The sequence below is a fragment of the Temnothorax nylanderi genome, unplaced genomic scaffold (assembly GCF_030848795.1).
Source record: "Temnothorax nylanderi isolate EJ_2023f unplaced genomic scaffold, tnyl_v1.0 TNYL_tig0025_pilon, whole genome shotgun sequence".
Lineage (NCBI taxonomy): Eukaryota > Metazoa > Arthropoda > Insecta > Hymenoptera > Formicidae > Temnothorax > Temnothorax nylanderi.
The window spans coordinates 247,372-274,267 of record NW_027249087.1 but is presented as its reverse complement, the minus strand read 5'-3'; the positions used below and the strand labels follow the sequence as shown (position 1 = coordinate 274,267).

At 40.6% G+C, this 26,896-nt stretch overlaps 4 protein-coding genes across 17 annotated transcripts in view; 2 read left to right on the top strand and 2 right to left on the bottom strand.

Moving 5' to 3' along the window:
• LOC139769856 (glutathione peroxidase-like 1) overlaps window positions 1-3,635 on the bottom strand; it is a 4,670-nt gene extending 1,035 nt beyond the window's left edge. Inside the window, exons 1-5 of one of the 2 annotated variants that reach the window (XM_071701317.1) lie at window positions 3,498-3,628; window positions 1,273-1,364; window positions 394-493; window positions 206-315; window positions 41-132 (exon numbers count right to left, since the gene is read on the bottom strand). In XM_071701317.1, the coding sequence (XP_071557418.1) occupies window positions 41-132; window positions 206-315; window positions 394-493; window positions 1,273-1,333 (363 nt within the window). In that variant the 5' untranslated portion in view covers window positions 1,334-1,364; window positions 3,498-3,628. Of the gene's footprint in view, window positions 1-40; window positions 133-205; window positions 316-393; window positions 494-1,272; window positions 1,365-3,497 lie in introns of both variants that reach the window. The other variant, XM_071701318.1, reaches the window with a different exon arrangement.
• Cbl (E3 ubiquitin-protein ligase CBL-B) overlaps window positions 1-13,788 on the top strand; it is a 27,999-nt gene extending 14,211 nt beyond the window's left edge. The window contains exons 2-8 of one of the 6 annotated variants that reach the window (XM_071701311.1): window positions 4,456-4,602; window positions 4,716-4,988; window positions 5,081-5,315; window positions 5,526-5,690; window positions 9,408-9,681; window positions 10,041-10,682; window positions 11,000-13,788. In XM_071701311.1, the coding sequence (XP_071557412.1) occupies window positions 4,456-4,602; window positions 4,716-4,988; window positions 5,081-5,315; window positions 5,526-5,690; window positions 9,408-9,681; window positions 10,041-10,678 (1,732 nt within the window). In that variant the 3' untranslated portion in view covers window positions 10,679-10,682; window positions 11,000-13,788. Of the gene's footprint in view, window positions 1-3,574; window positions 3,706-4,455; window positions 4,603-4,715; window positions 4,989-5,080; window positions 5,316-5,525; window positions 5,691-9,407; window positions 9,682-10,040 lie in introns of those variants that run through there. The other 5 variants (XM_071701315.1, XM_071701308.1, XM_071701313.1 and 2 more) reach the window with 5 other exon arrangements.
• Window positions 13,705-19,118, bottom strand: Pex6 (peroxin 6). Of its 3 annotated transcripts, XM_071701305.1 has the most exons (8): window positions 18,629-18,769; window positions 17,850-17,981; window positions 17,090-17,625; window positions 16,065-16,547; window positions 15,735-15,961; window positions 15,247-15,652; window positions 14,765-15,064; window positions 13,705-14,647 (listed from the first exon to the last, which is right to left on the bottom strand). In XM_071701305.1, exons 3-8 carry the CDS (start codon window positions 17,547-17,549, stop codon window positions 14,031-14,033), a joined length of 2,493 nt encoding a protein of 830 aa, XP_071557406.1. In that variant the 5' UTR covers window positions 17,550-17,625; window positions 17,850-17,981; window positions 18,629-18,769; the 3' UTR covers window positions 13,705-14,030. The 3 variants fall into 3 exon arrangements, with proteins under 3 accessions (XP_071557406.1, XP_071557408.1, XP_071557407.1); XM_071701307.1 differs by lacking the exons at window positions 17,850-17,981; window positions 18,629-18,769 and adding an exon at window positions 19,094-19,118; XM_071701306.1 differs by lacking the exon at window positions 17,850-17,981 and having other exon boundaries at window positions 18,629-18,767.
• Window positions 18,238-26,896, top strand: LOC139769850 (uncharacterized). Of its 6 annotated transcripts, XR_011717638.1 has the most exons (16): window positions 19,005-19,479; window positions 19,593-19,775; window positions 19,910-20,114; window positions 20,185-20,381; window positions 20,469-20,703; window positions 20,802-20,958; window positions 21,057-21,288; window positions 21,424-22,246; window positions 22,429-23,330; window positions 23,407-23,588; window positions 23,779-24,198; window positions 24,301-24,476; window positions 24,597-24,844; window positions 25,168-25,431; window positions 25,518-25,752; window positions 25,964-26,896. XR_011717638.1 is itself a non-coding variant. In XM_071701298.1 (15 exons), the coding sequence occupies exons 2-15, from the start codon at window positions 19,636-19,638 to the stop codon at window positions 25,690-25,692; spliced, it is 4,356 nt and encodes a 1,451-aa protein (XP_071557399.1). In that variant the 5' UTR covers window positions 18,238-18,360; window positions 19,593-19,635; the 3' UTR covers window positions 25,693-26,896. The 6 variants fall into 6 exon arrangements, 5 of the variants coding, with proteins under 5 accessions (XP_071557399.1, XP_071557398.1, XP_071557400.1 ...); XM_071701298.1 differs by lacking the exon at window positions 19,005-19,479 and adding an exon at window positions 18,238-18,360 and having other exon boundaries at window positions 25,518-26,896; XM_071701297.1 differs by lacking the exon at window positions 19,005-19,479 and adding an exon at window positions 18,582-18,720 and having other exon boundaries at window positions 25,518-26,896.

Here is a 26,896-nt window from a genome sequence, read left to right as displayed (position 1 = left end):
CGAAAGATCGTGAACGGGGAGGGGGGGGGGGAGGAATTACTTTCTGACGATCGGCAAAGCTGCAAATATCCTCGCTATTTCCCGGCTCCTGCCCGTTGAACTGGTTACAGGGGAATGCTAGAATTCGTAATCCTGCCGAATAATACGAAATATTTAATCGTCGCACGGAATAGTTTTCTAGATTTCTTCGTAGCGCAAGAATTACCTTTAGATTCGGCGTACTCGTCGTACAGTTCGTTGAGTTCTTTGTAATTCGTCGGCGTGAGGCCGCATTTCGAGGCGACGTTTACGATCAAGCACACGTGGCCTTCATATCTGAACCAACGACAGATGATATTACATCTTTTCCGCAACACGATGTTACGCCCGACACAGTGTCGGGTTCATGCTTACTTGGACAAAGGGACCTCCTCTCCTCTGATGGAGTTCGCCGTGAAGTCGTAAATCGACGTGGCCGACTTGTAATCCTTGTTTCCGCTCATCGCTGCCGCAACTGCAATCGCATTGAAAGTTCTCAAAGTGGCAAATAGATAATCAGCGTTGACAGATCGCGATTGACAGATAACTCATTTTGCAGATGTTAATTCGATTATCATATTTTTTTATGTTTTCACAATTCGACGTTAATTCGTTTTCTACATCTACATTAGCCGTAAGTCGCATTAATTAAAAACGAGGACAGTAAATGCTTCATGTTTTGTGTTTTTCTTTATATAAACAGATAATAAATAATTACGTTGAAACATCGTAAGCTTTGTAAAAGGAAGCGCTCGATAATTTGAGAAAATTGAAATCTAGTTTAAAATCATGTTGAAAGACGTGGTGATAAAATAATAATATTTGTGCTTTTAGTATGCATCATTTTGCTCTTTAAAAATCGCTCTCGATATCGCGGTTATTTTCACGCTAAAGCACGCGAAAAGGCAAAAAAACGCAGAAAGCACGATGAAGCGATATCTGTAATAAAATTTTTGTGAGGTTCTCTTAATTGCGCGAGTAATCAGGATGAAATGATACGTGCAATATCGAGAGCGCACTCCAAGCTATTACGATTAAATTGGTATTATGAAAAGCAATCGAGTCGAATAAAGTGTCTGGAAAATTTATCGCGATTTTTCCATCTCCCTCGCGTTTCAATCGCAATAATTTTCACAAACGGATCATTTCGACAGTAATTATTTGTAATCGTCAGATTGGTGTTTATCGTTAGCTAACGGGGGGAAATGATGCAACGACGAGTGGGGAGGGAAGAGCAATTATCAAATTACGTGCCTGCGAAATTTCGGGCTAAGTGCACGAATCCGGTGGGTAGCATGAATTTTATAATGCGCATTTCCGGTGTGCCGGAGGCCCTGCTCCTGAAACTGCCGATACAGGAAGGGAAGGGGTGGGGGGGGGGAGGGATAATATTATGAGTTCAATCCCCCGTTAACAAAAATAATTCGGGGAACTTTATCTCGCGACTTACTCACTATTTTCTCACGATTGTTCTGTTCTCTCAAAGGAACATGTAGGAGAAAAGATTGTAGTTGCATTTACGCGAATTTATGTTTAATTATTGTATCATATTGTAAAAATATAGTATTGTATTGTATTGTAAAAATATTGTATTATATTGTAAAAATGGAGACAACGAGATTCAAGAGTATCATCGACATTATTTACATTTACGCGAATGTGTTTTTCATTATTAAATTATATTTCATTATTAAATTATATTACATTAAAAAAATATGAAAATGGTGAATTTTGCAAATAATAAACAGTTGTTATTCAAAATACGTAAATGTATGGAAAGAATTTACATTACAAGCTGTGGGCTGTTAATTTATTGTAAATATGTATAATTACAAAGATATAAATGAAATAAATATTTCGTTGAAATAAATAGCAGTGTAATTCACAAAATAAAGTTCGAATAGCATCGTTTGAAATAAATGGATAGCATTTGGCTCGATTTTCCTTGCGCTTGACCAATTGGACCAAATAATTCGTATAACGTAATGACTGGGTTTGGAAATTGCGTAAAACCATCATGATATATAAGCAAATCGTAAAACGAGACGATTACGTCCGGACGGATATATGAATTGCCATTGAAACAAGATGACCGTGCAATTCCGTTGTATAAAATAAGACAATAAGGCTAGATCGACGATAAAACATTGAACATTGGACATTTGTCAAACACATACAAAAATTTGCAATAACACTAAATTTACAATACAAATTTACATATCTTACATATTTACATTTTATTCTGATTCGAGGGAAGAACTCTCATCTCTTTTTATATACGATATTATTTAATATCGAGATCGAGATACTTTGAGAGGTGGCTAGATTTTTTGATAAAATTCGGAGTAGTGGATTCTGTTCGATTGCAAAGCGGCACTTTTCCGTCGCACGGATGCTGCATATCCTGAATTGAGGATGGGTAAAAGTCATTAATTGATCGATGTTGGTTGCTCTTTTTTTGTTACGAAATCGATCGGTTTCTCGATGGTTTTTAAATTCAGTGAATTGTTATATCGATTTTTTTCGTTTGACATTATTAAATTTTGTTACCAGAACATATGGCGAACATGCTCATCTATTGTGGACTGAGACATCCTACGTGTCGAAATTAATTCCCTGTTTCTAATTCCTCCTATGTAATTCTTTATTTCTTATTCTCGTTTATCGTATCTAAGCCCTTGGGTATTCGATCAAACTTCGATTAACTTAATTGACCGGTGAAAAATATTAACATTTTGTTAACGAGAATAAAATTCTTAATTTTTTTATTTAGTTTGACACATGAAAAGAGAGATTAAATTAAAAACAACGAATTACATAATTATAAATTTTACTGTAAATACTGGCGCATTAATTATCGATTAAATTAATCAAACTTTGATCAAAGTCACCTTTTAAACTGTTTAATATTAATCATCTATATGGAGAGAAATTACGAATTAATAGATTATCACCATGTTTTCGAGATATTATCCATTATGAAAAGTTATGTTTTTTTTTAAATCTATTAATTTTTTAAATCAATTATTTGAATAAATTAATTTTTCCGACATCGTCCATCCCTATTTTCGATATTCGGATGTAATCGCGAGGATCGCGAGTATCGACGTGTGTAGTGCGCAGAATTCCGCGAATGGTGGCCATCTATCGTCCGCCGGCTCAACCTCACGGAGAGATGACTGGCCGGCGAGTGCTCCTAGCGTGGAATCTACGCCTAACTCCGCGCTTGATGTCTCGGTTATATCTCAGCGAGATATTAGGTTTGTTCGCGTCGCATACTCCAATATACACCAGAGACACTTGGATCACGGGTAAAGGGTGGCGATTGGAGCAGATGAATTTTTGGAGTGCGTTGGAGTGAGTAGGAGCATGGTGGGGCGGCGTGCGACGCGAACAAATCTATTTCCTCGATGCGGTTCTCGAAACGCCACCGCGAATCTCGCGCACCCGCTAATAAGACGGGACGAGTTGTCGCTTACCGCTGAGAAACGCAAAAACGAGCTGAACGAGCGCCGAAAATATCACACGAACTGATCGCTGGCAATCGCTGTTTCACACTGACCAGTCACGCTGAATCATGAACCATTGCGCCGAACGCGGAGCGGCTTTTAACGCGCATGTGCGCCAGGCGCCAGTTCGCGAGTACCTGGATATCAGTAGCGGATTGAAACATCTTGGGACCTTAGGGTGACTCGATCAATTCCGATTAACTTAGTCGACGATTAATTTTTAGTTAATAGAATTATTAGTTTTTTATTTAATATGGTAAAGAAGATTGGATTAGGAACGACGAGTCATTCTTAGAATTATTTCGAACGAATTTCGATCAACTCGATAAATACTTGATTGTTTGATACGCGAAAAGAAAAATTAGAAATTACGGATGGCAAAATAATGCGACTAGAAAGTTTACTGTAAATAATTTAATTTAATTCGTGACCAAGTTAATTGGAGTTAGTATAAAGTTAATAGGGGTGGGGGAGAGTTTGATTGAAGTCATCCTTGGGCGCGGTATGAATTTAATAATTTGAAGAGGCTCACGAAACCTAAACGTTTCACAACTCGCGATATTAATCTCAACAGCAAATTCTTTGACGAATCTTGGAGCGGGAATGTCGATGTAAAATCGTCATTTATTGCATAAGAAAAAGTTTTCTGAAAAAAAAGCTTTTGAAGATGAATAAGAGAATTCACTTTGCATATGATATATAATTCTACTTCGATTTTACTTCTTACCCTGTTTGACAAATATGACAAATCTTTTGTAACAACTTAATACAATATAAAACTAATGTAAAAATTAATATAGAATAAAAAAGTGATCTGCTGTAATTGTTCTAAGGTACACTTAAATATTATTTATTGAGTCGTATGATTTAATCCTATGTATAAAAAGGAAGAATGATTTTTTAATCTTATTCTTTAATCTGCTTTCAGTACATTGGTACCGTGGAAGGTGTTCAGACACGAGTTGAATCAGGTTCATCCAATTAGCTCGGGACTACAAGCGATGGCACTGAAATCCACGATAGATTTGACGTGCAACGATTACATTTCCAACTTTGAATTCGACGTATTCACGAGGTGAGCGCAAATTTATAGCCAACTAATTAGCTTTATCGAGCTTCTGTCGTGACGATTCCGAATCAATCTCGTACATCTTGGATACACTTGTATACGTTGTGCGACTTTTCAAGGCTGTTTCAACCGTGGTCGACTCTCCTGCGAAATTGGAAAATTCTGGCTGTGACGCATCCTGGCTACGTGGCTTTCCTCACGTACGACGAGGTGAAAGCCCGTTTGCAAAAATATTGCATTACCAAGCCTGGGAGCTACGTATTTCGGTTAAGTTGCACGAGGCTGGGACAATGGGCAATCGGTTACGTCACATCTGACGGTGATATCCTACAAACTATACCGCATAACAAGAGTTTATGCCAAGCGTTATTGGACGGCTACCGGGAAGGCTTGTGAGTATACCGTTGACCTATACCGGCCTAGTTATTGCCGTTTACCTGTCCAGGTTTACGTCCATAAAGATTTCACGAATACATATTCGAAGATCGATTTGCAGCTACTTATACCCGGACGGCCGAAATATAAATCCGGACTTGACATGGGCGGTGCAACCGACGCCGGAGGAGCACATCAAAGTGACGGCGGAACAGTACGAATTATATTGTGAGATGGGTAGCACATTCCAGCTGTGTAAGATCTGCGCCGAGCATGACAAGGACGTAAGGATAGAACCATGCGGCCACCTTCTCTGTACTCCATGCCTTACAGCTTGGCAGGTAGCAGTATATAATCTCTTACCAGCTTTATCCACTTCTCAGCGATCGATAAATGTTTCTGTAATAATTTAGTTTGACTCACAGTCAGCTTTACACTTTGGCGTATAAAACATTGCGATAAAAATATCTCTTGTTCTTTCATTATTTACGACAACAGAAGGTTTTTACGAAGATACATGCGTGCGTTAACGTTGTGCTTCGATCGGATTGCAGGATTCCGAAGGACAGGGCTGTCCGTTTTGCCGAGCTGAGATTAAAGGCACCGAGCAGATCGTCGTAGATCCGTTCGACCCGCGAAGAACCCACAGACCCGGGGCGCATTCGGCGTCTGCTAGTAACGCATCGACCCCCACGCGGGATCTCGACCCCGACACCGAGGTATCCGACTAGGAATAGCATCCACCTTCATTATTAAATGTGTTCTATGTATAACAAACATCCCTACCCCCCCCCCCCTCTCGCAGAGAGTATGCCTCATTCTCGAGAATGCCTCATACATTTCACACGAGATCTCGCGGTTTATCCCACGGTCGTGTACACGTGTCACGTCATTTCGTATGTCCATCATCGCGACTGTATGCCGTACCTCGTGGCAGGTACGCGGTAGTAATTTTAGGCATGTAACGTATCAGCGAAGCTACTTGCATCGATCTACTTCCGGGACCAAGAGGGGACCAAATTGCAAAGATGTGGCTATATGGTTCTGTAGTTTGTTGTCTTTTCCCGTGTTTTTTGCAAGATTACCGGACGAGCCTACGGAATGATCGTTCGTTAGCCGATCGGTCAGCCTTGTCTATCGCGCATTTTTTTGCAACTAACACGTTTTTTGAGATCTATATCGTCTATATCGCATAATTACAAATTTCATCAATTACGCGGGGGTTCTCAGGTAAGACTCGCTTTTCTTGCACCTCATTGGAAGCTATAAGCCGACGGCTTAGTGTATGACCCATTTTCGCTGTCATTTATGATTATGCATACGCAATCATAGCTTCCGGACAATTCTACCTAACATACGATGAGCCAATAGAGATTCGATGAGGAATTATCAAGATTTATATAAACGCGCGCTTATATAATACGTTAATTTATCAGCGGAGAGAAATGTACCAGGCATCCACAATCACAAAGTGGGTTCATTACATTTACTCACGTCGTCAAAAGTTCTTCAGTCCATAAAATTCATAATGCATGTGCATATGCGTATTTTAAAAGCGCTCTTTTTTTTAGTATGTGCATACAGACGATTTTGATGCTTGTGACAAATCTTTGTGTATATTATTTATGCATAAGATTATATGGTTTACAAATAATTACATATGGCTTATATCTAAATCAATATATACAAAGCATAAGAAAGAGATCCACAAGGAAATGGATCATGCGAGCAAAAATTTGAATATAATCACACTACCGAAGTTGCATTTGTAATTTTCACCTGCTCGATAGACTGCAAGACGGATGAGCACGATATTTAGAAGCACTTCTTTTTCGTTAATTGGGAATGATTAAGCGATGAAACTGATATTACTTGCAGATTGCTAAAAAATTTTACATAATTTAAGGTATAATATAATCAATAGTACTGTCTCGCCAACGGTTAACGATCAATTACAATCTATTTTTAATTGCACATTAAATCGTTTACATTATTTATCTCGACATTACTCAACGGTCAAGAAATATTAAATATTAATAAATTTTATTATCGCATTTCCACATCTTCAAGTGCTACGATAACGAATGATTATTTTATCGAGAACAAAACAGCTCTATGACTCATATATCGAAATTGAAAAGGAAAAGATATGTACTGTTAAGCCTTTAAATATAGCCTTTAAGCGATAAGGGGAAGGAGAGAAACGTAATATGCGATGATCGAGCAAGGTAGTACGCACTGAACATGCGGACTCGAAAAGACCGTTCACCATCGTTATACATCCACATTAGAACGTATTGTGTACCTGCTGCGATAGGCACGAATGTAATGTCATGTTAACGTCATCATTATTATGGAAACGGTTCGTTTCCAGCGTTATTATATATTATTTCCTTACGTTAAAATATTAATTTATTATTTATTCCGTATACTGTACCGAAAAGGGGAAAAAAAGAAAGAAAAAGACGTTTCAGATAATTTCGATATACCAGTCGTCGCGCGCTAAATCGAATGCTGTGGTATTACACGTACGTTTTTAATGCAAGACACTTTTGTAAAGTTTTGTAACGCATAATGCATGCAACTAAGCCCATTGCGGTGTAAGCAAGGAATCGATTTGATTCTATAGCACAATTATTGGCGGACTGGTCAATTTAGACCTCGTTTAGCTTTACCCGGCTATTTCAGATCGTATTACGATCACGTAGAGCGCGTTCGCGCTTTAGTTATTAGCGATACGATTGAAGGGCGCACGCTGCTAATTGCGAAGCCCTCCTGTATGTGCGCCGCGTAAGATCGGACCAATTCTCGTAAACGTAACTTTAGCGTACGATCGCCGAGTAGCGTACTATCCATTGTAAAATACTAGGGACTTGAGAATAATTTTTTTTTTATAATAAAATTGTATTGCCATTTACTTCGAGTTACTTCTGCACTCCGTGTATGCGCCACGCAAATATCCCTTATTATGCTAGATGCTCTAGTTTCGTTATTGAATACGATTCTGCATCAGGTTGCTCCTCCAGCAATCAGAGGGAGAACCTCCGGGAACGACAACTTTGTTATATATCCGTTCGCATGATCGTTTACTTTTATTTCATAATGTTATCCACACACTGGGGTCACATTGCTCTACTACCCGCTGCATGATCCAAACTAATCGGTAATGTACATGTCTTCTGACTGGGAGGAAGTCGCACGACAGTCGCGCAGTCACAGGTAAGTGATAACATGCATTATGACCGTCTGCTTCTACCGCTTTGTAATTACGCTCATATTTTTTTTATCGTTAACGTTACTCGCATTTGACGATTCACGACGGTTGCATCGAATGGAAGAGGAGATTGACGACACTCGACCGGTGTTTCCGCTTCGTTCGCGATGAAGAACTTTTTCTCTCGCGCGATGACGACACGCCAATAGAGAAACCACTTGTCGTTGAAGTACGAAATGATTATTCTCGCGATTTAGATTGTTTCAATAATTTACACGAGAACATTGATTGTCGCATCGAATCGCGCAAAAACGTAAAAGATCTTTTGTTTGTATCTTCGTAGACCATCGCAGCAGTGCTTGTACGTTTTCCCTTTTTTTTTGCAAGCGGATTATTTTTCCTTGTAAAAATAATATCGACGATTCGAACGCCAACATTTTGTAAAAGTTCAAAGTAAAAATAGTTGATCGACCGCTACAGCTTCAAGGCAGGAGACGATTCATCGCTTTATTTGCTTCGAGGAACCCTTCAGGAAGATTTAACCGCAGGAAGTCACCTCGTGGAGAGTAATCGCATATGTTCCCTCAGTTGGAACTAAAAGAGGTGGTATAATTATCATTTCTCGCGAAATCTCCATACGATCATAATCATCATGCTTGTTCTTTCATAATTTTCCGTATAATGTATCTTCTCGTTTAGAGTGAAATATCTGATCTAATGTTGCTGGAAGAGTTAAAGCTTCGTTTGCAAGACGATTTAAGATTGACAATAGAGGTAATATTATCGCTACAGAAAAAAAAAGATTTAAAAATCATTTGTACATATGCAAGTAATTTATTATAAACATTCAGCAACCTCGTCATCTAAATTCGAGACATTTGTAAATTTATTTTCCTTTTTACTCTTGATATGAAAGTCAGTTCATCTTACCGGCAATCTCATCTTATTTTGTGATATGTAAGACGAAGCATGTAACTTTCTGATTATTTGTGTTGATAGTGGAATGATCTAAATTCTATCGCCTTAGGTAATTTTATTCAGAAGTAGCTCTAAGATAATTATAGCTATAAATATACAACAATTTTAAATCATTCCATTTATAATAGAGGTAATTAGGATTGTCAAGTTATTTAATTCAACTTTTGTATGAACGTAAATACTTTCTCAGCCATATAACGGAATTCAGCGTTAACGGTTTTTTTTCCTATTGCTAATGTTTTAGGATATAATGGAGCTGTGCAACGGCAATTGCGGTCTCATATGCGACGACTCGGATGAGGAAGATGATTCTAGTCCCACGAATTCGCCGGTCCCGCCGCGGAGGATTGTTTCGAGTCCCCCTTTACCACCTAGAAGACCCTCGCCATCACCCACACCAAACAATCACCTCAGGAACGGACGTCATCTGACAGTACCGAAGGAAAATGCTCCGCCGCCGCCATCAGCGGTCACAGTGATATTGAATTATACCGATAACACTCAACAAAATAACAAAGGTACGGAAGACAGTTTCTAATGCTCGATCTGTACGTATCGCGTAAAAGCAATGGATCATGACGAAAATACATAAGCGGATAAGCGACGTATTCATCTGAAGTAAGATTGTTGTAATATAATTTCATCTTTTTGATAAAGCAAAGTACTCTTCTTAACAAACGCAAGTCTTGCTAAATAATTGCTTCAATTTATAATAATTCAAGACTAATATTACGCCCTGGTTTTTTAGAAAGTAATAATGTAAGCTGCTTTATGCGGCAATAAATGCGGTTTTTGAGAATAGATTTTGATTACGTATAAATCGCGCGATGAATGCCTAATGTTCGGAAGGCAAGATAAAAATGTTCAATGGTTGCAGTTAACACAGAGGCGAGATACGACATGCTGCACCGCGCGTCCTCGCCGTCATCGGTGCCACCGATACCGCCCGTGCCACCGACGGCGGTGGTGAGGGTTCATCCACGCCGGTCTCACGGGAATCACGCGGGGGGCACGCCGCAGCGACAACCGCAGCCACCGCCGACGTTGCCGGAGAAGGCGTGTCGTGCCACAGCGACCAGCTCGACGACGAGTCAAACAGGGGGTCCGAGTAACAACGTGCCTCCCGTACCGCCACCCTTGTCGGCGCCACGGCCGCCGAAGGCTAGCAAGGAGGGTGGCACCCGTCAGGATCATCATTACGAAAACACGATCGTGATCTCCGGCACGAGTCAGCACGTCGTGAAGAACATCAACTTGGAGGCGAACAGGGCACGTCTCACGGCACTGATGAGGTCGAGGGATGATCCGGGTGGCGGGGGCGGTGGTGGTGGTGGTGGTGGACCGGTGACCAAGTCGGAGTCGGCGGCGTACGAGAACGTCAACGTCGAGCATATCACAAGGCTGACGGCGCTCGGTTTCGCGCCGGACGCCGTGATCAGGGCGCTCGGCATCACCAGGAACGATCTCGAGATGGCGTGTGACATATTGCACGAGTTCGCCACGAAATCCTCCTGACCAGGTACAAACAAACGACATCAATCGCAACGAATGTGTTGGCGAATACGAAGCGCTATGAACGGCATACGTTCAAGCCGTGCAGAGTGAAAATCTCAGAGAGAAGTATTTTCCTTTTCCGGGTTCGCGAATACTTCAACTCGGTTTATGCTGAGTAGCGACCACTTCACTTGGATGTGACGAGTACAGCCCGAATAAATTAATTTATATCGGTGTCGTCCCTCGCGCTTCGTGTATCACGCATCTAAAATATCAGATTGAGATATTACCACACGAAAATGATTGTAATGTTAAGGATACATATGATTGATCTAATCGCAGGGCCGAACACTGAGGTCTCATGACCGGCCTTACCTGCCAGACGGTACTTTTGACAGGAAACACGCGCGAACTCCTGCAAATCCCACCTCTGATGCGTTCGCGGATACGTCGCGCGTTTTCGCCGAGCGTCTCATCACGTACGGTATCGGCGGCGGCGTCCCGTTTTACGTCTTAAAACGAGTGGAAAAAAGACACGCTTGCGAGCGGCCAGTGAGCGTTGAAAAAGTCATCGGGGTAACCGTGGAGAAATTCCGACGGAAGGTCCTTGAAGCATTCTCAAGAACGTCGAGCATCGTGCACGTTTCATGGATCTTCCCTCGTCGCATATCGACTTTCGGGCAGCCTTTAACGAGGCTCCAAACACAGAGAAGACTGTTCGCATCGCGAATGATTTTGCGCGCACGCGGCGCGCAAGCGGCAGATGTAAATAAAGGCGACGACCGACCAAAGACAGCTTGCGGCTGCCGAAGTATTTCTTCACGAACCACACGTGTAGCATCAGCAGAATAGCGTGTCCCGTACTTTCCTTATTTATAGTAATCTCTCTACTAGGCGTAGTTACTATTTCGTTCCTCGATATACTTAAGATAAAGATTAATTGTACATTTTGCGCAAAGAGATTTCGCTTGCACGTACGTCGGAAAGCGCTCCTCGAAAGTCTTCGGTCGCTCGTTTTCCACATTTTGTATTATATAGCATAATCTCACGACACAACGATGTTGGCCCGATGTCGCGTTGTTCCGGGATCGAAAACACGTTTAGAAATTACACATTCAATCGAAGGCAATACAATGTTCTACCCGTTTAACCGACGTAACGAGCATGTACATCCATTTAAGATTATATTCTATATAGAGCATCGGTTCGCTAGACACTTCGCTATATAAATGTGTAACGATAGTACTGACCGAAAGTACGTTAGACGAAAAATGCCTGGCATCTAATTTTGTAATCCCTAATCTATACCGTTCCCTCATCAAATTACAGCGTAGTAGCAATATATATATGTGTATATATTGCTATTTAATGAATATTATGTATAATGTCCTTCACACACGTTAGCGCTGCGTAATTTACACGCACGCAAGATACCTCGGGGAGAATACAAAAGCGACAAAATAACGATTCAGGTGTATAAAATTGTTAATCCACATTCGTGATTTCTGATCTTAGCTGAGAGAATTACGTCGAGGCACGATTTAGCCTTAGAGAGCAACGCGCACAATATATTGGCACATCCTACATCCGAAATCTACGCCGAAGCTTTTCGTTTTTCGCACACGTGGCGAACGTGCGCTCACACAAATTACTCGTATCCACCGTATGTGATATCTATCAATCTATCGGCTTCTGATCGCGCTGAGTAGGAGGAGAGGAGGACAAAAGTCGAACCGAATTCCGAACGCGGAAGAGCGATGTGCCGAATATCAAAAGTTCACAGCGCTGACGACCTCGAGATGAGAACGCACCTCGACCGCGCGCGACTCGATCGGGGAAGTTACGGATATACTGTAGGATCGTATACATACGGATTTTAATGGAGAATACTCGAAAACGAGAACATGTGTTCAGGCGACGATAATGAGGCGTACTTGGCGATGACGAGTGGAAGTTCGTTGCACGGTCGTGCTAACTCGAGAATAATGCCGTATCGAGATACACCAAGCGTATCGCTTTACATTAATTTACGCCTTCCGGTAGATGCTCAAACATAAATGCATTATTGTTTCGTCCTGTGCGAAAGGGCAGATCTGAACAGCGAGATAAGATACTGAACGACAGTGGAATCCTGCGCGGTTTTGCCAGCTTGCAAAAGCGATCATTCGTCGTGACGACAAGGAGGCGCTTGCGAATCAATTCTGGAACGACGATGCAAACGTCCGTTCTGCGTGTGTTCTGCGCGACGGTTGCACGACGAAAAGTTATAATTACTACCTCGCGATTATACCAAAGGTATTATACGATGTGATCGTCCGATATAATACAAACAACGTTATCAGGTGTGTCGCTCGTTAAACGTGTTTAACGATCATTCTAACGCGTTTCGCACACGCACGCACGCACGCGCACACACACACACACACACACACACACACACACACACACACACACAGACAAGGCGAACCATCGTATAGTAATATAATTAATATATATTTTTAGATACGATATTCAATGCTACTGTTGAATTTCTTTCTTATCGCGGAGAGGCGCGTCTTGTCGGAGCGTCGCGCGCTGTTATACGAAAAGCGGGCACAGTTCATCCTGCAAACTCGAGTGACGACCGTAGCGTTACGGGAGAATCGCCAGTGTCGAAATTTACCGCGCGATCCCGTCGATATTGAGAACCGATGCACCCGATAATTTTATTCGCTTCTTATTGTGCACCTAATCGCATCAGTCGCAGCATCGCCTCCCACCCCTGAGAAGAATTTTCAGCCTTCATCTTCGGATTCGACGTCCGCACGGGTGCATCCGGCAAAATTAGGTGTCCTATTTTTCTACATTGTATATTCTGGTCGTTGTGTACTGTATAATGTACCGAGCACACGCGTGAAAAGCGCTCGAGGTATGCCGGTGCGTACCTCGAAAACGGGATGAAGGTTCCGACACCTTTGCGCTTCTCATCGCGCGTTAACGTCTGAAGATCTGACGCGGAGTAACGTTAGTCGACACGACACGCAATTGAAGATAATACATAATGAACGTAGATTGACTCCTTCGTTTTAATTATTCGCTGTAAAAATTGTTTTACATACTTCTCGAAATAAAATAACATGTCGTTTATAACATCGCGCGTTGTTTCATTGCGAGATTATACCCTTTTACAGACAAACCACTCGTTACATTCTATTACATTATATACAATGTGTTCTATGAGACTTAAAAATTTTGGCACAAGATAAAATATAGTTTATCATCGCAGACAATTAATTTGTCTCGTTATTTGTTATTTAAATATTTAAAATATCGAGAAATCCTGAGACCAACTAGAAATATATTTTGTACTATTCCTTAGGAAACGATTCCGGAATTACGACGATGATAATTCTACCCGCATTCTGTTATATCTTTTTATCTCTTCGTCGGTAACTGACGGTACTAAATCGCGAATAGCATCTGAAAAATGGCGCAATTCCACGATAACATTGTCCTTAATTACATCTTCCTCTTCAATGGGGTGATCCTTATTGTTTTTCTCGATTTCCTGATGCTTTGCAAGCACCTCGCGTACGGCGTTGAGCCACGCGTTGGAAGAGACCGAGTATAAATCCGCGCCGGTGACGTTGTCGGGCAATCGATCCACGACCCGTTCCAATTCCCGTCCGCTTTCTCGGAACTCGAATTTACGTGTCTGCGCCTCCAAGACGCTGAGTTTAGACGCGCGATCAGAGTGGATACCAACGTAGAGCATCTTATCGAATCTTCCCGGTCGAAGCAGCGCGGGATCTATGAGATCGGGCCTGTTCGTAGCTCCTATGATGAATATACTGCCGGACTCCTCGAGGCCATCCATCTCGGCGAGTAACTGGGAAACCACGCGGTCCATCACGCCGCCGCTGTCCCCGCTTCTACCTCGATTGGGCGCCAACGAGTCCAGCTCGTCGAAAAAGACGATGCAAGGGGCCGCGGAACGCGCGCGCTCGAAAACTGTGGGACAATGAAAGTATAGCTACTTGTTACTTTGCTCCTTGACTAAAGCGAATAATTCTTTGTTACAGGTTTTTATCATAGCTTTTTCATATTTTTTTTCCTAAGTAAACGTACTTTGTCTTACGTTCTTCTCGCTTTGACCGACGTACATATTTAGGACTTCCGGGCCTTTAATCGACAAAAAGTGCATCTGATACTCCGTCGCTACTGCTTTAGCGAGAAGAGTCTTTCCGGTACCGGGCGGGCCATATAATAGTAATCCGGATTGTCCAAAACCGAAAGCGTTTAATAGAGGCAACTGAATCCTGCGCATAATCTCGTGTTTTAATTCTGCCAAACCGCCTATGTCTTCCCAGTGAACTTCCGGCACGCGTGGAGCGCCTTTGCTATCGGAGTATACGGACTGCATATATTCTGAAAATATATTTTCTATTATACGGTCCGCACAAAAAACGAAATGTTGTACTTTCAATTTTAACAAGATCAAATTCTGATTTTTTTACATAAAGAAAAGATATATTAAACATAATTTAAGAGTTCAGAATTTAGAAGAACGTTTCTGATCTTGTTAAAATCGATTGTATAAGGTAATGTACCGTAAGCTCGATCGAAATCTTCTTTTTCCAGGGGAAATATGCACTTCTGACCGTGCGACGTTAATTTGCACCGAAATTTAGCTGCGTGCAGTGACAACGCTAATAGATCCGCGAATTTAAAATCCGAGCAAAGACCAGCTACTTTTGATAGATCCGCGGTAGTTGTTAGATTCCTGTTAGACAGCAGCCAAGATATCAGTTCCGCTCGTTTGCTCTGATTTAAATGCTTCACGTGAATCGTCTCGATAAATATCCGTTGCAGTTCCGCGGGTATATCAGTCTCGTCCGACGCGGCTACGATAATCAGAGGAAATTTTCGGCGTCTGTTGTACAACGCGGTGATTTCTGCCGAGAAGGCAGATATGACTCTTTCATCCTTCTGGCCTTCGGCAGTCTTACCGAATACCTGCGAAAGCGCCGTTTAACTCACGATCAAAAAAACACAAAATAGTTCAAAATTCAATACGATATTACTCTCTTCAACATACTTGAACATTATTTAAATATAGTATACATGGCACGCATTGTTGCGCATTTTGCAGTGTTATGCGAAGCTTAGCTTCGGTCTGCGCTGACGTTAAAGTCTGCACCTCCACGAAGTCAACATCGAGGAAGTTCAATCCCATTCTCTTGGATGCTGCTCGAACTAACTCGTGTTTACCGCAACCCCGTGGTCCTTTCACAAGAAATACCGGTCTCACGTTCAATCGGACGTCTGCAAGATCCATACAACGATAAAAGAAATAAGTGTATCGACAACGATTATAGTACTCGAACATTATTAAACTCTGTAAATAGATGTAAAGATTATTGTTTACCCTTTTTCAAAAACGGCGCAATGCAAGATTCTAAATGTTCCAAGGGTTCCATTAGAGCCGACGGATATTTGTGATTCAGCGATTTTTGCGCCGCTCCGTTTCGCCGTAAAAGTGCGCTATCGGGAAGCGAGTAAACGCGTTCCCGAGGAATATAATCGTGAACTTGCGCTTCCTGAATGAGCGTTGACTCTCCGCGCACGACGTAGCAACTGTTAACGCTACTGCTGTGCCCGTTACGATTCACTTTTAAAGCTCTAACTATAAGATACATCGCGGAGACTCTCAAGGAACCAGACGAGTAAAATTGATCCTGAGCGTGTTCCTTCGCGTCGATCCTGAACATATCGTTCACGTGCAAAAATCGGGGATGTAAGAAGTAATTTTGTAACATGACGTCTAGCGTTTCGGTCGGGCAATCGTACGGATTGGCGATTAATATTCTCGCCTCGGTCGCAAACTCGATCGCGTCGTCTTCCAACGGTACTGAAAACAGATTGCGCAAAGCATTAATTGTGCATCATCGGTTTAAATTCCGACTCATCGTTAATCGATCACGACGTGAGTTTGAGAATCGCGGAAAAACATGCCAAACTTAATTCGCACGTCTCCACGTTTATGCTGGAGTGAAATTTTCACTATTAAATTCACGTTTCGACAAAATATTACATAATATGGTTGAATCACAAAATTATCATGCGTAGTACATTTCTATACTTTCGATTATTACTTTAATATTAATTATATTCACAGAATTATAAATAACTAATTATCTTTTTACGCATTTTTATATTAAGTTTGGTAACGTTCAAGATGTGTTAGAAGATGTGAACGATTTAAAATTTAAATTGGAAATCTGATAAGCTGTAGATTTTAGATTAAGTATTACTTCAATATTAATTATATTCACAGAATTATCTTTTTACGTATTTTAATTAAGTTTGGCGGCCAAAGATGTGTTAAGCGATTAGAATTAAGTTAACAATTTAAAATTTAAATTGAAAATCTAGTAAGCTGCAGGTACTTACGCATGAAACACGAGCCGTCCAATTGTTCGCAGCGAAGAGCTTTTCGCAGATTGCGCTCCATCGTTTCAGAGATTAGGACAATGTTTTCACTAAAATCCGGCACGGATATAATCATTAATTTATATTTCGTCATTGACGCCATCGAGCATACGTTGAACCAGGCGGAATTTGGCGATTTCCTCGAAAGCTGTACATTTGCTACCGCACAGGAATCACAATCGACGTATTCGTTCCACGTAAGTTCCGGATCGTCCAGTATACGTTTTAAAGCCGCGTCCGGCAATGTGGCCCACTCGAGATCCTGCGTGGACAATCTTTGAAATCTACGGTGCAGATATTCCAGGAAAATGTAGCTCAGCAGGTAGTGCGGATTTTTTCGCATCGAGGTGTTCGTTATTCCCCTGACAATTCCTTTATGGTACAATAACGTAGAAAGCATCCTCTGACGTGTCTTATACATGATTTGTACACAGAAATTTTTTGTTTAAACTATCTAGATTTACAACATCGCCTCGTGAATCCTTCGATAAACGGACCTGAGATTAAAAAAACACAATTAAAAAATTATATATAAATGTTTTCTTTACACAATTATAGTCATGTGTCGGAATTGAATGATATTAAATAAAAGTGCACATGTATTATTTTTATTGTTTTCTAAATTACAACTGTGCGCATAAAGTCTAAAAAATTCTTTATTATCACAGTTTTCTACCAAAGTCACGTTGGACTTATCGAACAAAAATAGATCAATCTTTGCCGTAAAAAGTGCAGCTGTTGAAACTTTCCCGCGCAGATGACTTTTGTCTTTCTTCTCGATAATTATCCCCTTATTTTTTTCAATTTATCAATAATATCATCTCTGAAATGACAATTTTTAGATTGCGACAATCTGAAACAAATGCAACAATTTGAATTTTAAAACCTTTCGAATGCAAGCGAGATATATCGATTCGATAAGACGTCAACTTCGAGAGTTGTGCAAACAAAGTGCGCGATACGAATTGTCATCCTGTGTAATCATTTCTTTTTTCAATTGCAGAATTACAAATAGTGCATAATTTTCTTCGAGAACGTTCCGTCACGCGCAAGCGCGTGGCATTGTAAAGATTCCCCTTTTTCTCTCCCTATTCAAGCCCTCCCTCCCATTGACACGTTTATAAATCATTCAAAATGGCGATCTTTCGAAAACCCATCCGCCCACCGAATCCGCCATGTAACGATCGGGAGCGATATTGGAGGTTACGTTTAAACGCGTCGATCAGTTCGCGGTAAGAGAAACAGAGAAAGAGAGAGAGAGAGAGAGAGATAAGACACGAGTCGAAAGTGAAAATTGAAACCGATTAAACCTAACCGAAATGGTATTAAAAAATTGGTATTTTCGTCGGAGATCTTAGCGTTATAAATACGGAACGATGCGTTTTACGCATCGCCGCGAATAAACGATCGCGAAAAACGGTTTTCGCGCGCCGCGAAACGACCGTCGAAGCGTAGTACGTCGCTCGGCGCTCCGCTCCGAGTTGAGAGTCACTGACGTACCCAATTTCGGCACGATCCCTAACAGAGTTACTATAGGAGCTGGGAGCAGTAGCGCGCAGGAGAGCCGTCCTCCAGGAGGATCGTCATGCGAGGTTCGTCATCCGAGGCTATCGGTAAATTTCGCGCTGGCCACGGGCGCGACGGCTAAACCGCGGCTGACTTCGCGAGCCGCGAGCGCACACGTCGTCCGTCGATCGTGGCTCGATCCGCGAATCGAGACTCGAGACTCTCCGCCACCGCCACTTGCCGGCGCGAGGCGACGCGACGACGCGGGGTGACGCGAGAGGCGCGGCGCGGGACGTGGCGGGACGCGAGGCGAGAGGCGAGAGGCGAGCGAGACGCGAGACGAGAGTATCCGCGGAGAGTGCACCATTGTAACCGAGGACAGTTAAAACCGTTGGTGGCGGTTCTTCCCCCCCCTCCCCCACCCCGCACCGCTCGAGCCGTTAAAGCGCCGAACCTAACCTAATCCGTGGCCCGATAGCGTCCTTATTGGAGTTTTTGGGGCAGAGTTTCGTTCGAATTTAAAGGTCCGGCCACGGATCGCGGGACTGTTATGCCAGAGCTGCGGTAAGCGAGGGTGTGCGCGCCGTTCTCCCTCCTCCCCCCCCTTTCCCCGCGCTCCCCGAGCACGGGCTAATTCCCCGCGCCCGTTACTCGGCTCTCGGTCTCGGCTCCTCCGCCGATCCGTGTTATGCCTCTCCGCGTGACGTCGACGTCGGGCCGTCAATGTCGACGAGTGTCGAACTCCGCGAAACTCTCGGGGAAACGGTAATCCGGGCGAGGGAATAACAATCGCCCCCCCTCCCACGTATCGCGCGCATCCCCGGTGTTCCATTGACATTCGTAAAGTAAAGGATGTTTACATTTTTATACGTGTATAATCGTATGATCAATTGGGATGCCGCCGAATATTCTCTGGTACTGTTTGCGTTAATTGTGGAACTTTTTGTTGTTTTGTCAGTGTATAAGGAAGTCTCTGAGCGATAAAGGCAACAGAGTCAGAGATGGATCCTGCGACGGTGATAGCACTGTGCAAGGAGAATATCCAGCCGTTGAGGTACGGGCGGAATGCCACTCAATTGGGAACCGCATTGAGGGCGCAGGAGGACACGGATGCACAGCAGTTGTTGCTGCAGGAGAAGCAGTGAGTGTCCTAAAACACAGATTTAACGATGCTTGCATGTAGCTATAATTCTACATAAACTAACAAATAATATCGCATAAATGAGAAATATATCTTATAAGATTGCTAAAAATTATTTATATATTTTTATTTAGAATGTATGAGGATGCGATTAAAAATTACGAAGGAGATGATCCTTTAGAGAACTGGTACGAGTACATTCTCTGGGTGGAGCAGAGTTATCCAAAAAGTGGGCATGAATCCCATATTGGAAGACTCTTGCAACAGTGTTTAGCGATATTTGAAAAGGATGTAAAATATCATCAAGATCGCAGATATATACGTTTGTGGATTAATTATGTGAGTAATATCTTACGCAAGCCCAATTGTGTATGGTTATATATACATGCTAATAAGACTTGGTTTTTAGATAAGCATGCAAAAGAATCCTTTGGAGCTGTATCAGCTGTTGCATAGCAGTGGTATCGGAACAAGAGTAGCAGACATGTACAGGGCCTGGGCTTTCGAGTTAGAGCAAATTGAGGATGACAAACGCGCGGATGAAGTTTACTTAATGGGACTGTCCATTCATGCGGAACCATTTGAGGAATTGAGCCACGCTCACCAGTATGAATTACTACTTTTTATACGATATCTTAAAGTCAATTAATTTGTTAAATACTATATGATGATACAATATCATTTTTTAAATAGAAATTTTCAATTTGCTGTGGCGCGCAAAACACTCGGTCGTATCGACGAAAGAAACGATATTTCCTTATATGAACAACGCCAAGCTTTCAGTTCATTAAGAGCGATAAGAGCTGGTAAGAGAGTCGGCAGCGTACGAACGGGTCATCGCGTACGCGATTATTATCCTGGGACTATACCCCAAATCTCAGCTTCTATGCAGAATACAAAGCCCAATTCTAAGATACAAATATATCAGGTAAGATAGCTGTATAAATGACAGTTATAGTGCAATATAATTCATTGTGTTTTAAAAGTAAAAAGTAAATTGTAATAAAATATTAACTTATAATTTAGGATGACATACCTGGAGAGATAAAGGGTTCGAGCATATTAGATCATGTACCTATAGAGGACATGGTACACAAGGAGAATACCATCAAGCCTGGACCATGGAACAGTGGGAGCAAGAGAGGTCCATTAATAGCTCCTACCGTAAAGGCGGGCTTTAAGAGTAAGAACGATGATAATAAGATGCGTTTTTTTAATTTAAAGCGACAAATTATTGCGGAAAAGCAAGCATGAAGAGGTTTCCTTATTATTTACTTGCAGTTCACGAAGACCAGAACGATGACAGTAACATGGAGAAAATTAAATTATTCCCAAATCACGTACCTTTTTTTGACGGCAGTAAATATCATGACTGTTTAAGAGTGCCGGTGTATGTAGCAGACCCAATAGATCCAAATATTGTACAAAAACCACATTATCCCAAAGAATTAGTTTATGCCGATAATGTCGACCGTAGTATGGAAGAAATTAGAGCACAGCTTTATTTGGAAAGGTATTATGCTTTTGTAAGACATAATGAGAAAATTATTTGATGTTCTGTATATTCTGTAAAAACATTATTATCACTACTTTAATATACGATCAATTATTGCATATAATAATTATATAATACGATAATTTTACACAGAAGAGCTCAATTTCTGGAAAAGCAACATGAAATGCCGATGGTTTGTTTACGTGAAACTGGTGGAGAATCCCAATCTCAGCTCAATAATTATGAAAACATGTATCATCTACAAGAAATAGAAGAGCAGAAGCAAAGAAGAGAAGCTGAGATCAGTAGGCAAAGACTCCAGGCTGAGCAACAAGAATTGCAAAGGCAGCAGTATGCTGCTGAGGTCGAGAATCAGGTTTTAGAGACTCAACGACAGGAAGCTGAGCAAAGAGAACTGGAAAGATTAGAGACCGAGAGAATTGAAGCCGAAAGGCTCGAAGCGCAAAGAATGGAAGCCGAAAGACTCGAAGCGCGACGAATGGAAGCCGAAAGACTCGAAGCGCAACGAATGGAAGCAGAATTGAATACACAACGGAAATTACAGTCGACGAACTTTATGCACCAGCATCACACTTCATCTTTGCCTGTTGACACTGAGGAACATTTGCTCGGGCAGAGTCTCACTGTAAACACGAAAGAAGCTATTTCGGTTGTGCAAGGTCTGTGGCAATCCCCAGATGTGGCCGTTAATGCTTCACGCTTTCGTAGTCCTCCCGTCGCACCCAGAATGGTAGATTCGAGAAATAAGTTGTCGTTCGACATACACATGGATAGTTCTATGACTCAACATGCGATGGTCAGTAACAAACATCATCAAGGATACAATGTACAGGTTTATAACGATCAAGAGAATCATCAAAGTTATCATACGCCGCATCAAAGTTATTCTGGTCAGGATCAACATATTGGATATGGGAATCACAGTTTGCAAAACAGTTATCATTATCAGATGCAGGTAAAGAATTTAAAACATTCATATACTTTGTTTTCATATTAAATATGTATATAAATACATCTACAGTTTTTGTTTTGTATTAGATTTAACGAGAGTCTCAAGTAATAAAAGTAAAATGTGTGTGTGTTTCTGTTTGAAGAAGATCTAGTAATAAGAAAGTAATGTGAATTTTTTTATTACAGCAACATCATGATCATCAAGTGCAGCAGCCGCATCCTCGGCAGCACCATCCTCAACATCAGCACCATCATCAGCAACATCAGCAATTAATTCCCTCGCATCAGCAAATGCATCCTGTGCATCATCAGTCTCTTTCTCATCCGCAGCATTTACAATCACCTCACGGTCAAATGCCGCATCATCAACCGCACATTCATCATCACCAATCTCCGCACAATCATCATCACCAGCCTCCGCACAATCATCATCAATCTCCACACAATCATCACCAATCGCCGCACAATCATCATCCGTCGCCACACAATCATCATCACCAGTCGCCACACAATCATCATCATCAGTCTCCGCACAATCAACATATTCTACATTCTCAGCAACCGCAACACGTGCATCAACATATGCAACATATACAGCATCCCGTTTACAGTAACATGTTACCCAATGATATCAGCTATCAACAGTATTCGCCATCAATAGAACCTCCGATGCTGCAGCAGAATATAGAACCGCAGAAACAGTTACATTTCCCTCCTTATACCGATCCTGACATTGAAACGAACAAACCATACAGAATGCCACCTGAATTACCCTATATTAAATCGCCTGGGATGAATCGTAAAGACATCAAATATCTTGAAAGCGCGGAAGACAAAGAGAACGCTATCGTTGTGGATTATAATGGCCCGCTAGAAGAAAATATGATGCCCAAACCAGACGAGAATAATCTTTATATAGACGAAAGCTTGGGTATAACTCCTCTCTCGACCGTTAACGAGACATGTTTTACAGAAGCCTTTAACGCGCCGTTAACGAGCTCTACGCCAATGACTAATCATTTCAAGCCATCAGAGTACAGAATAAAAGATGACTCACAATTTTCAAGTCAGAATACTGTGCCCCAACCGTATGTATTAATCTGTTTTTTACTTTTTAGGATACATGATGATACATTTAATTTAAGTTTTATTTATGTTGAACAGAGTTGCAGAAGCACCTAACGTCGAAGGTGGCGATGATAAATTAAGCGTAATATTGGAATCCACACGAGAATATGTATCAAACAGTTCAGGGAACAGTAGTAATTACACCAAATCGACTGGATTGACTTTTGCATTGACAAGGGAAGATATGATTCCTTTTAAAGAACAACCTGTGGATACAAGTATGTATAACAATTTTGTTAGTAACGAGTGTAATATATTTTTATTTCTTGCATTGTGTGTATTTAAGATATAGTTTCTGAAACCCACTTGTTTACTAGTTATTAGTAAGTAAATGATTAAATATTTTGTACAAGCTTTTTATTTTATTGAAAAATTGAAAATTGTTTAACTTTGCAATTATATATGAAGTTGTAGAAGAGGAATCCAATGAATCTCTGCTGTCCGTGAATCAACCTTACGAACAGAAACAATATGCACAAATTCAAGCTGTGCACGCTCAAAGTCCACGTACAGTACAACGACATGTTGATCAAATTACATCTGAAATACAGAATAACTGCGATCTAAGAAAGTCCATAAATTTACAACTCAATGAAGAGGACAATTCAGAAAAAGTTGACACCATGGAGTGCGAGGAGCATGAACCTATGGAACAAGTGGAGGAAGAGATGTTTGAGCTCCCATCGAGAGATATAAATCCATTCGACAAGAACTTAATAGCTGGCCTATTGAAAAAAATTAAGTTTCCACAACCCCATCATGCAGATGGATACAAAAGAATAGATACCAATCTAAATAAGTTTGTGCCTTCTACCATGCTTACGCTCGGTCAGTATTCAATTCATACCGTATTGTTACTGAAATATATTTACAAGCTTTTATTTTTTGCATTAACGCATTAATGTAATATTTATGCTTATGATTGTGCAGATACTGAGGCGTATGATTTGGAAAAGTGCCTTGGTAAAGGAATGTATGGAACAGTTTTTAAAGCAGTCAATTTGCAAACAGGCGATACTGTTGCCCTTAAAACGCAAAGACCTGCTTGGGTTTGGGAATATTATATCGTACGAGAAATAAAAACGCGTCTTACAAATCCACATATGGTACAGTATAACACAGATATAGTGTAGCTCTTACCTTGATTCATTATTCATATTTATGATTTTTTTTACTTATCAGCAAATCAATTCTTCCATAACATTGCGATAATATTCTTTTTTCAGTTACGCGGCTTTATGGATGTGACAATGGCATATGTGGCCAACAATGGAAGTGTACTAGTTTCAGAATTTTCTAAGTTTGGAACATTATTATCAGTGACGAATCAGATAAAAATTGCCACTGGCAAGCCTCTGATGGAAACTTTAACTATTTTCTTCACAATCGAGATGCTTCAAATTGTGGAGTACTTACATAAATGTCAAATAATACACGGGGACATAAAACCAGATAATTTTTTGTTAATGCGACCGTTAGTATTACCTCTTTTTCTAATAACTTTTTCTATTAGATAAACAATACAGTCATTAATCATTTAATATGTAACGTGATGTTTTTAATGTTAATTTTATACAAGTCACGAAATCATTGAAAGCATTTTAATTAACAATCATTTCCGAGAATCTTATAATAATTTTACTTTTCTTGAAGAAAAAAAGTCTTTCCTATTTGATAATATAAAGCATCATAAGAACAGAGAGATTAGCTGAATGAAAATTTATAAATAATCGATAACTCTGTCACATATTAAATTATTATAATATCTCTATATAATCGCTTTATAATCCTCAACAGACCTACGCAAGATGTTAGGCCAACTATACAGTTGATAGATTTCGGATGTAGTATAGACATGAAACTGTTGCCAGAAAATACAACGTTTACGCAAGTTATAAAAACGGAAGATTTCACTTGCATTGAAATGCAAACTGGAAGACCATGGACATATCAGACTGATTTGTATTGTCTAGCGGCGACCAGTCATTGTTTACTGTTTGGCAATTATATGAGAGTATCTAACATAGGCGGCCGTTGGTTTATTGTCTCGAAATTACCAAGGTAACAATAAGCATATGATTAATCCAGAAGAATCATATTTGTCGCGTAAGAAACTTTAATGCTGCGTTATCGTTTTTGTGTTGCAGGTACGCCAAGAAAGCTGCTTGGGAACAATTTTTCACGGAGCTGTTAAATATCGAATCATGCGAGAAAATGCCAGATCTGGCGAAATTAAGGAACATGATGGAGGAGACACTGGCGCAAATGCCGGAGGTGCAAACGAAATTTCGGACTTTCGTCAACATTCTCAACAAACGATAACGCTTGCTGTATTTGATGATATGTCCCAATGTGTGCACATATTTAGCAAAGAACCAACGTGTAATAAGAAACATTAATGTTATTGTGCTATTTATTATAAAAAAAGTTAATACTACAGTGAGATAAATATATGTATCTACACAGTTATAATACACGAGAATGCACTTTACGGCCTGCTTCGTGGAGGCTTTACCAATATTTGTTGCTTGCACATAATCAATATTAATTAGGACCACTATGTAACGAGTCTAACCCCTCCAAATTGTTTCAGAAACACGAGATATGCGGAAGATTTATACGGTAGAGATTTTGGAAATGTACTTGTTATCTCAAACACGTATGCGCTCGTTACAAGTTACAAACGAATGGTTGTACAATATGATTTAAAAAAAAGATCTTACAAAAATTTGAATCTGTAAAAATAAATAGTACAATATGCGTGTGATACAGTATGGATCCAATTTGCAGGATGACATGCAGAAGTGCAAGTATATTGAGTACTTGTGAGTACCTTGTATAGATAATTAATGTATATGTAATCATTGTATATTTGAAATAGATTTTGGCTTTAAGCCACTCGATTCTGTTGTCAACGGGTTCGTCTTACTTTCCAATATTCTCCGAAATGCACGAAAATATACCATGTCAATGATGTTAATTAATTATTTCGAATGTTCTTCCCAAATACACGCCATTACTTGTGCAGAACAGTGAAGTAATTTTATTGCAAAACTGACGGCACACAACGTATTTATTAAGCGATGCAATTTTAATTTGGATATGTGCAGGCTTACTTTCGAGTGTCCACTAAACAGGCCTTTTATGTAATATACGTTTAAGTTAAGACTTCCTAAATGTATGCGTATCTATATGACACAATTGACGGAAATGTCAAAGTTGCGTTTCGATCTTAGATTTTATAACGATACACAAGAACTTTTGGTTGTCTCTCTGAAACGTAAATATTAATATAAATTATATATACATACACATCGGGACCAGTGTATGTGTATGTTTAAATAAACCTTAATTGCGACAACCTATCGTTCTTGTTTAAAAATTAATGAGAATATGCCTTATCTTACTTTAACGGTGTAACGTAAAGAAAAAGGATAATGTTCAGATAAGAGCCCGTACAAAGCTTTAAGATTAAAAACAGTTGAGACATTGTAAGATACATTTATTAAAGTCGATAACACCAAGA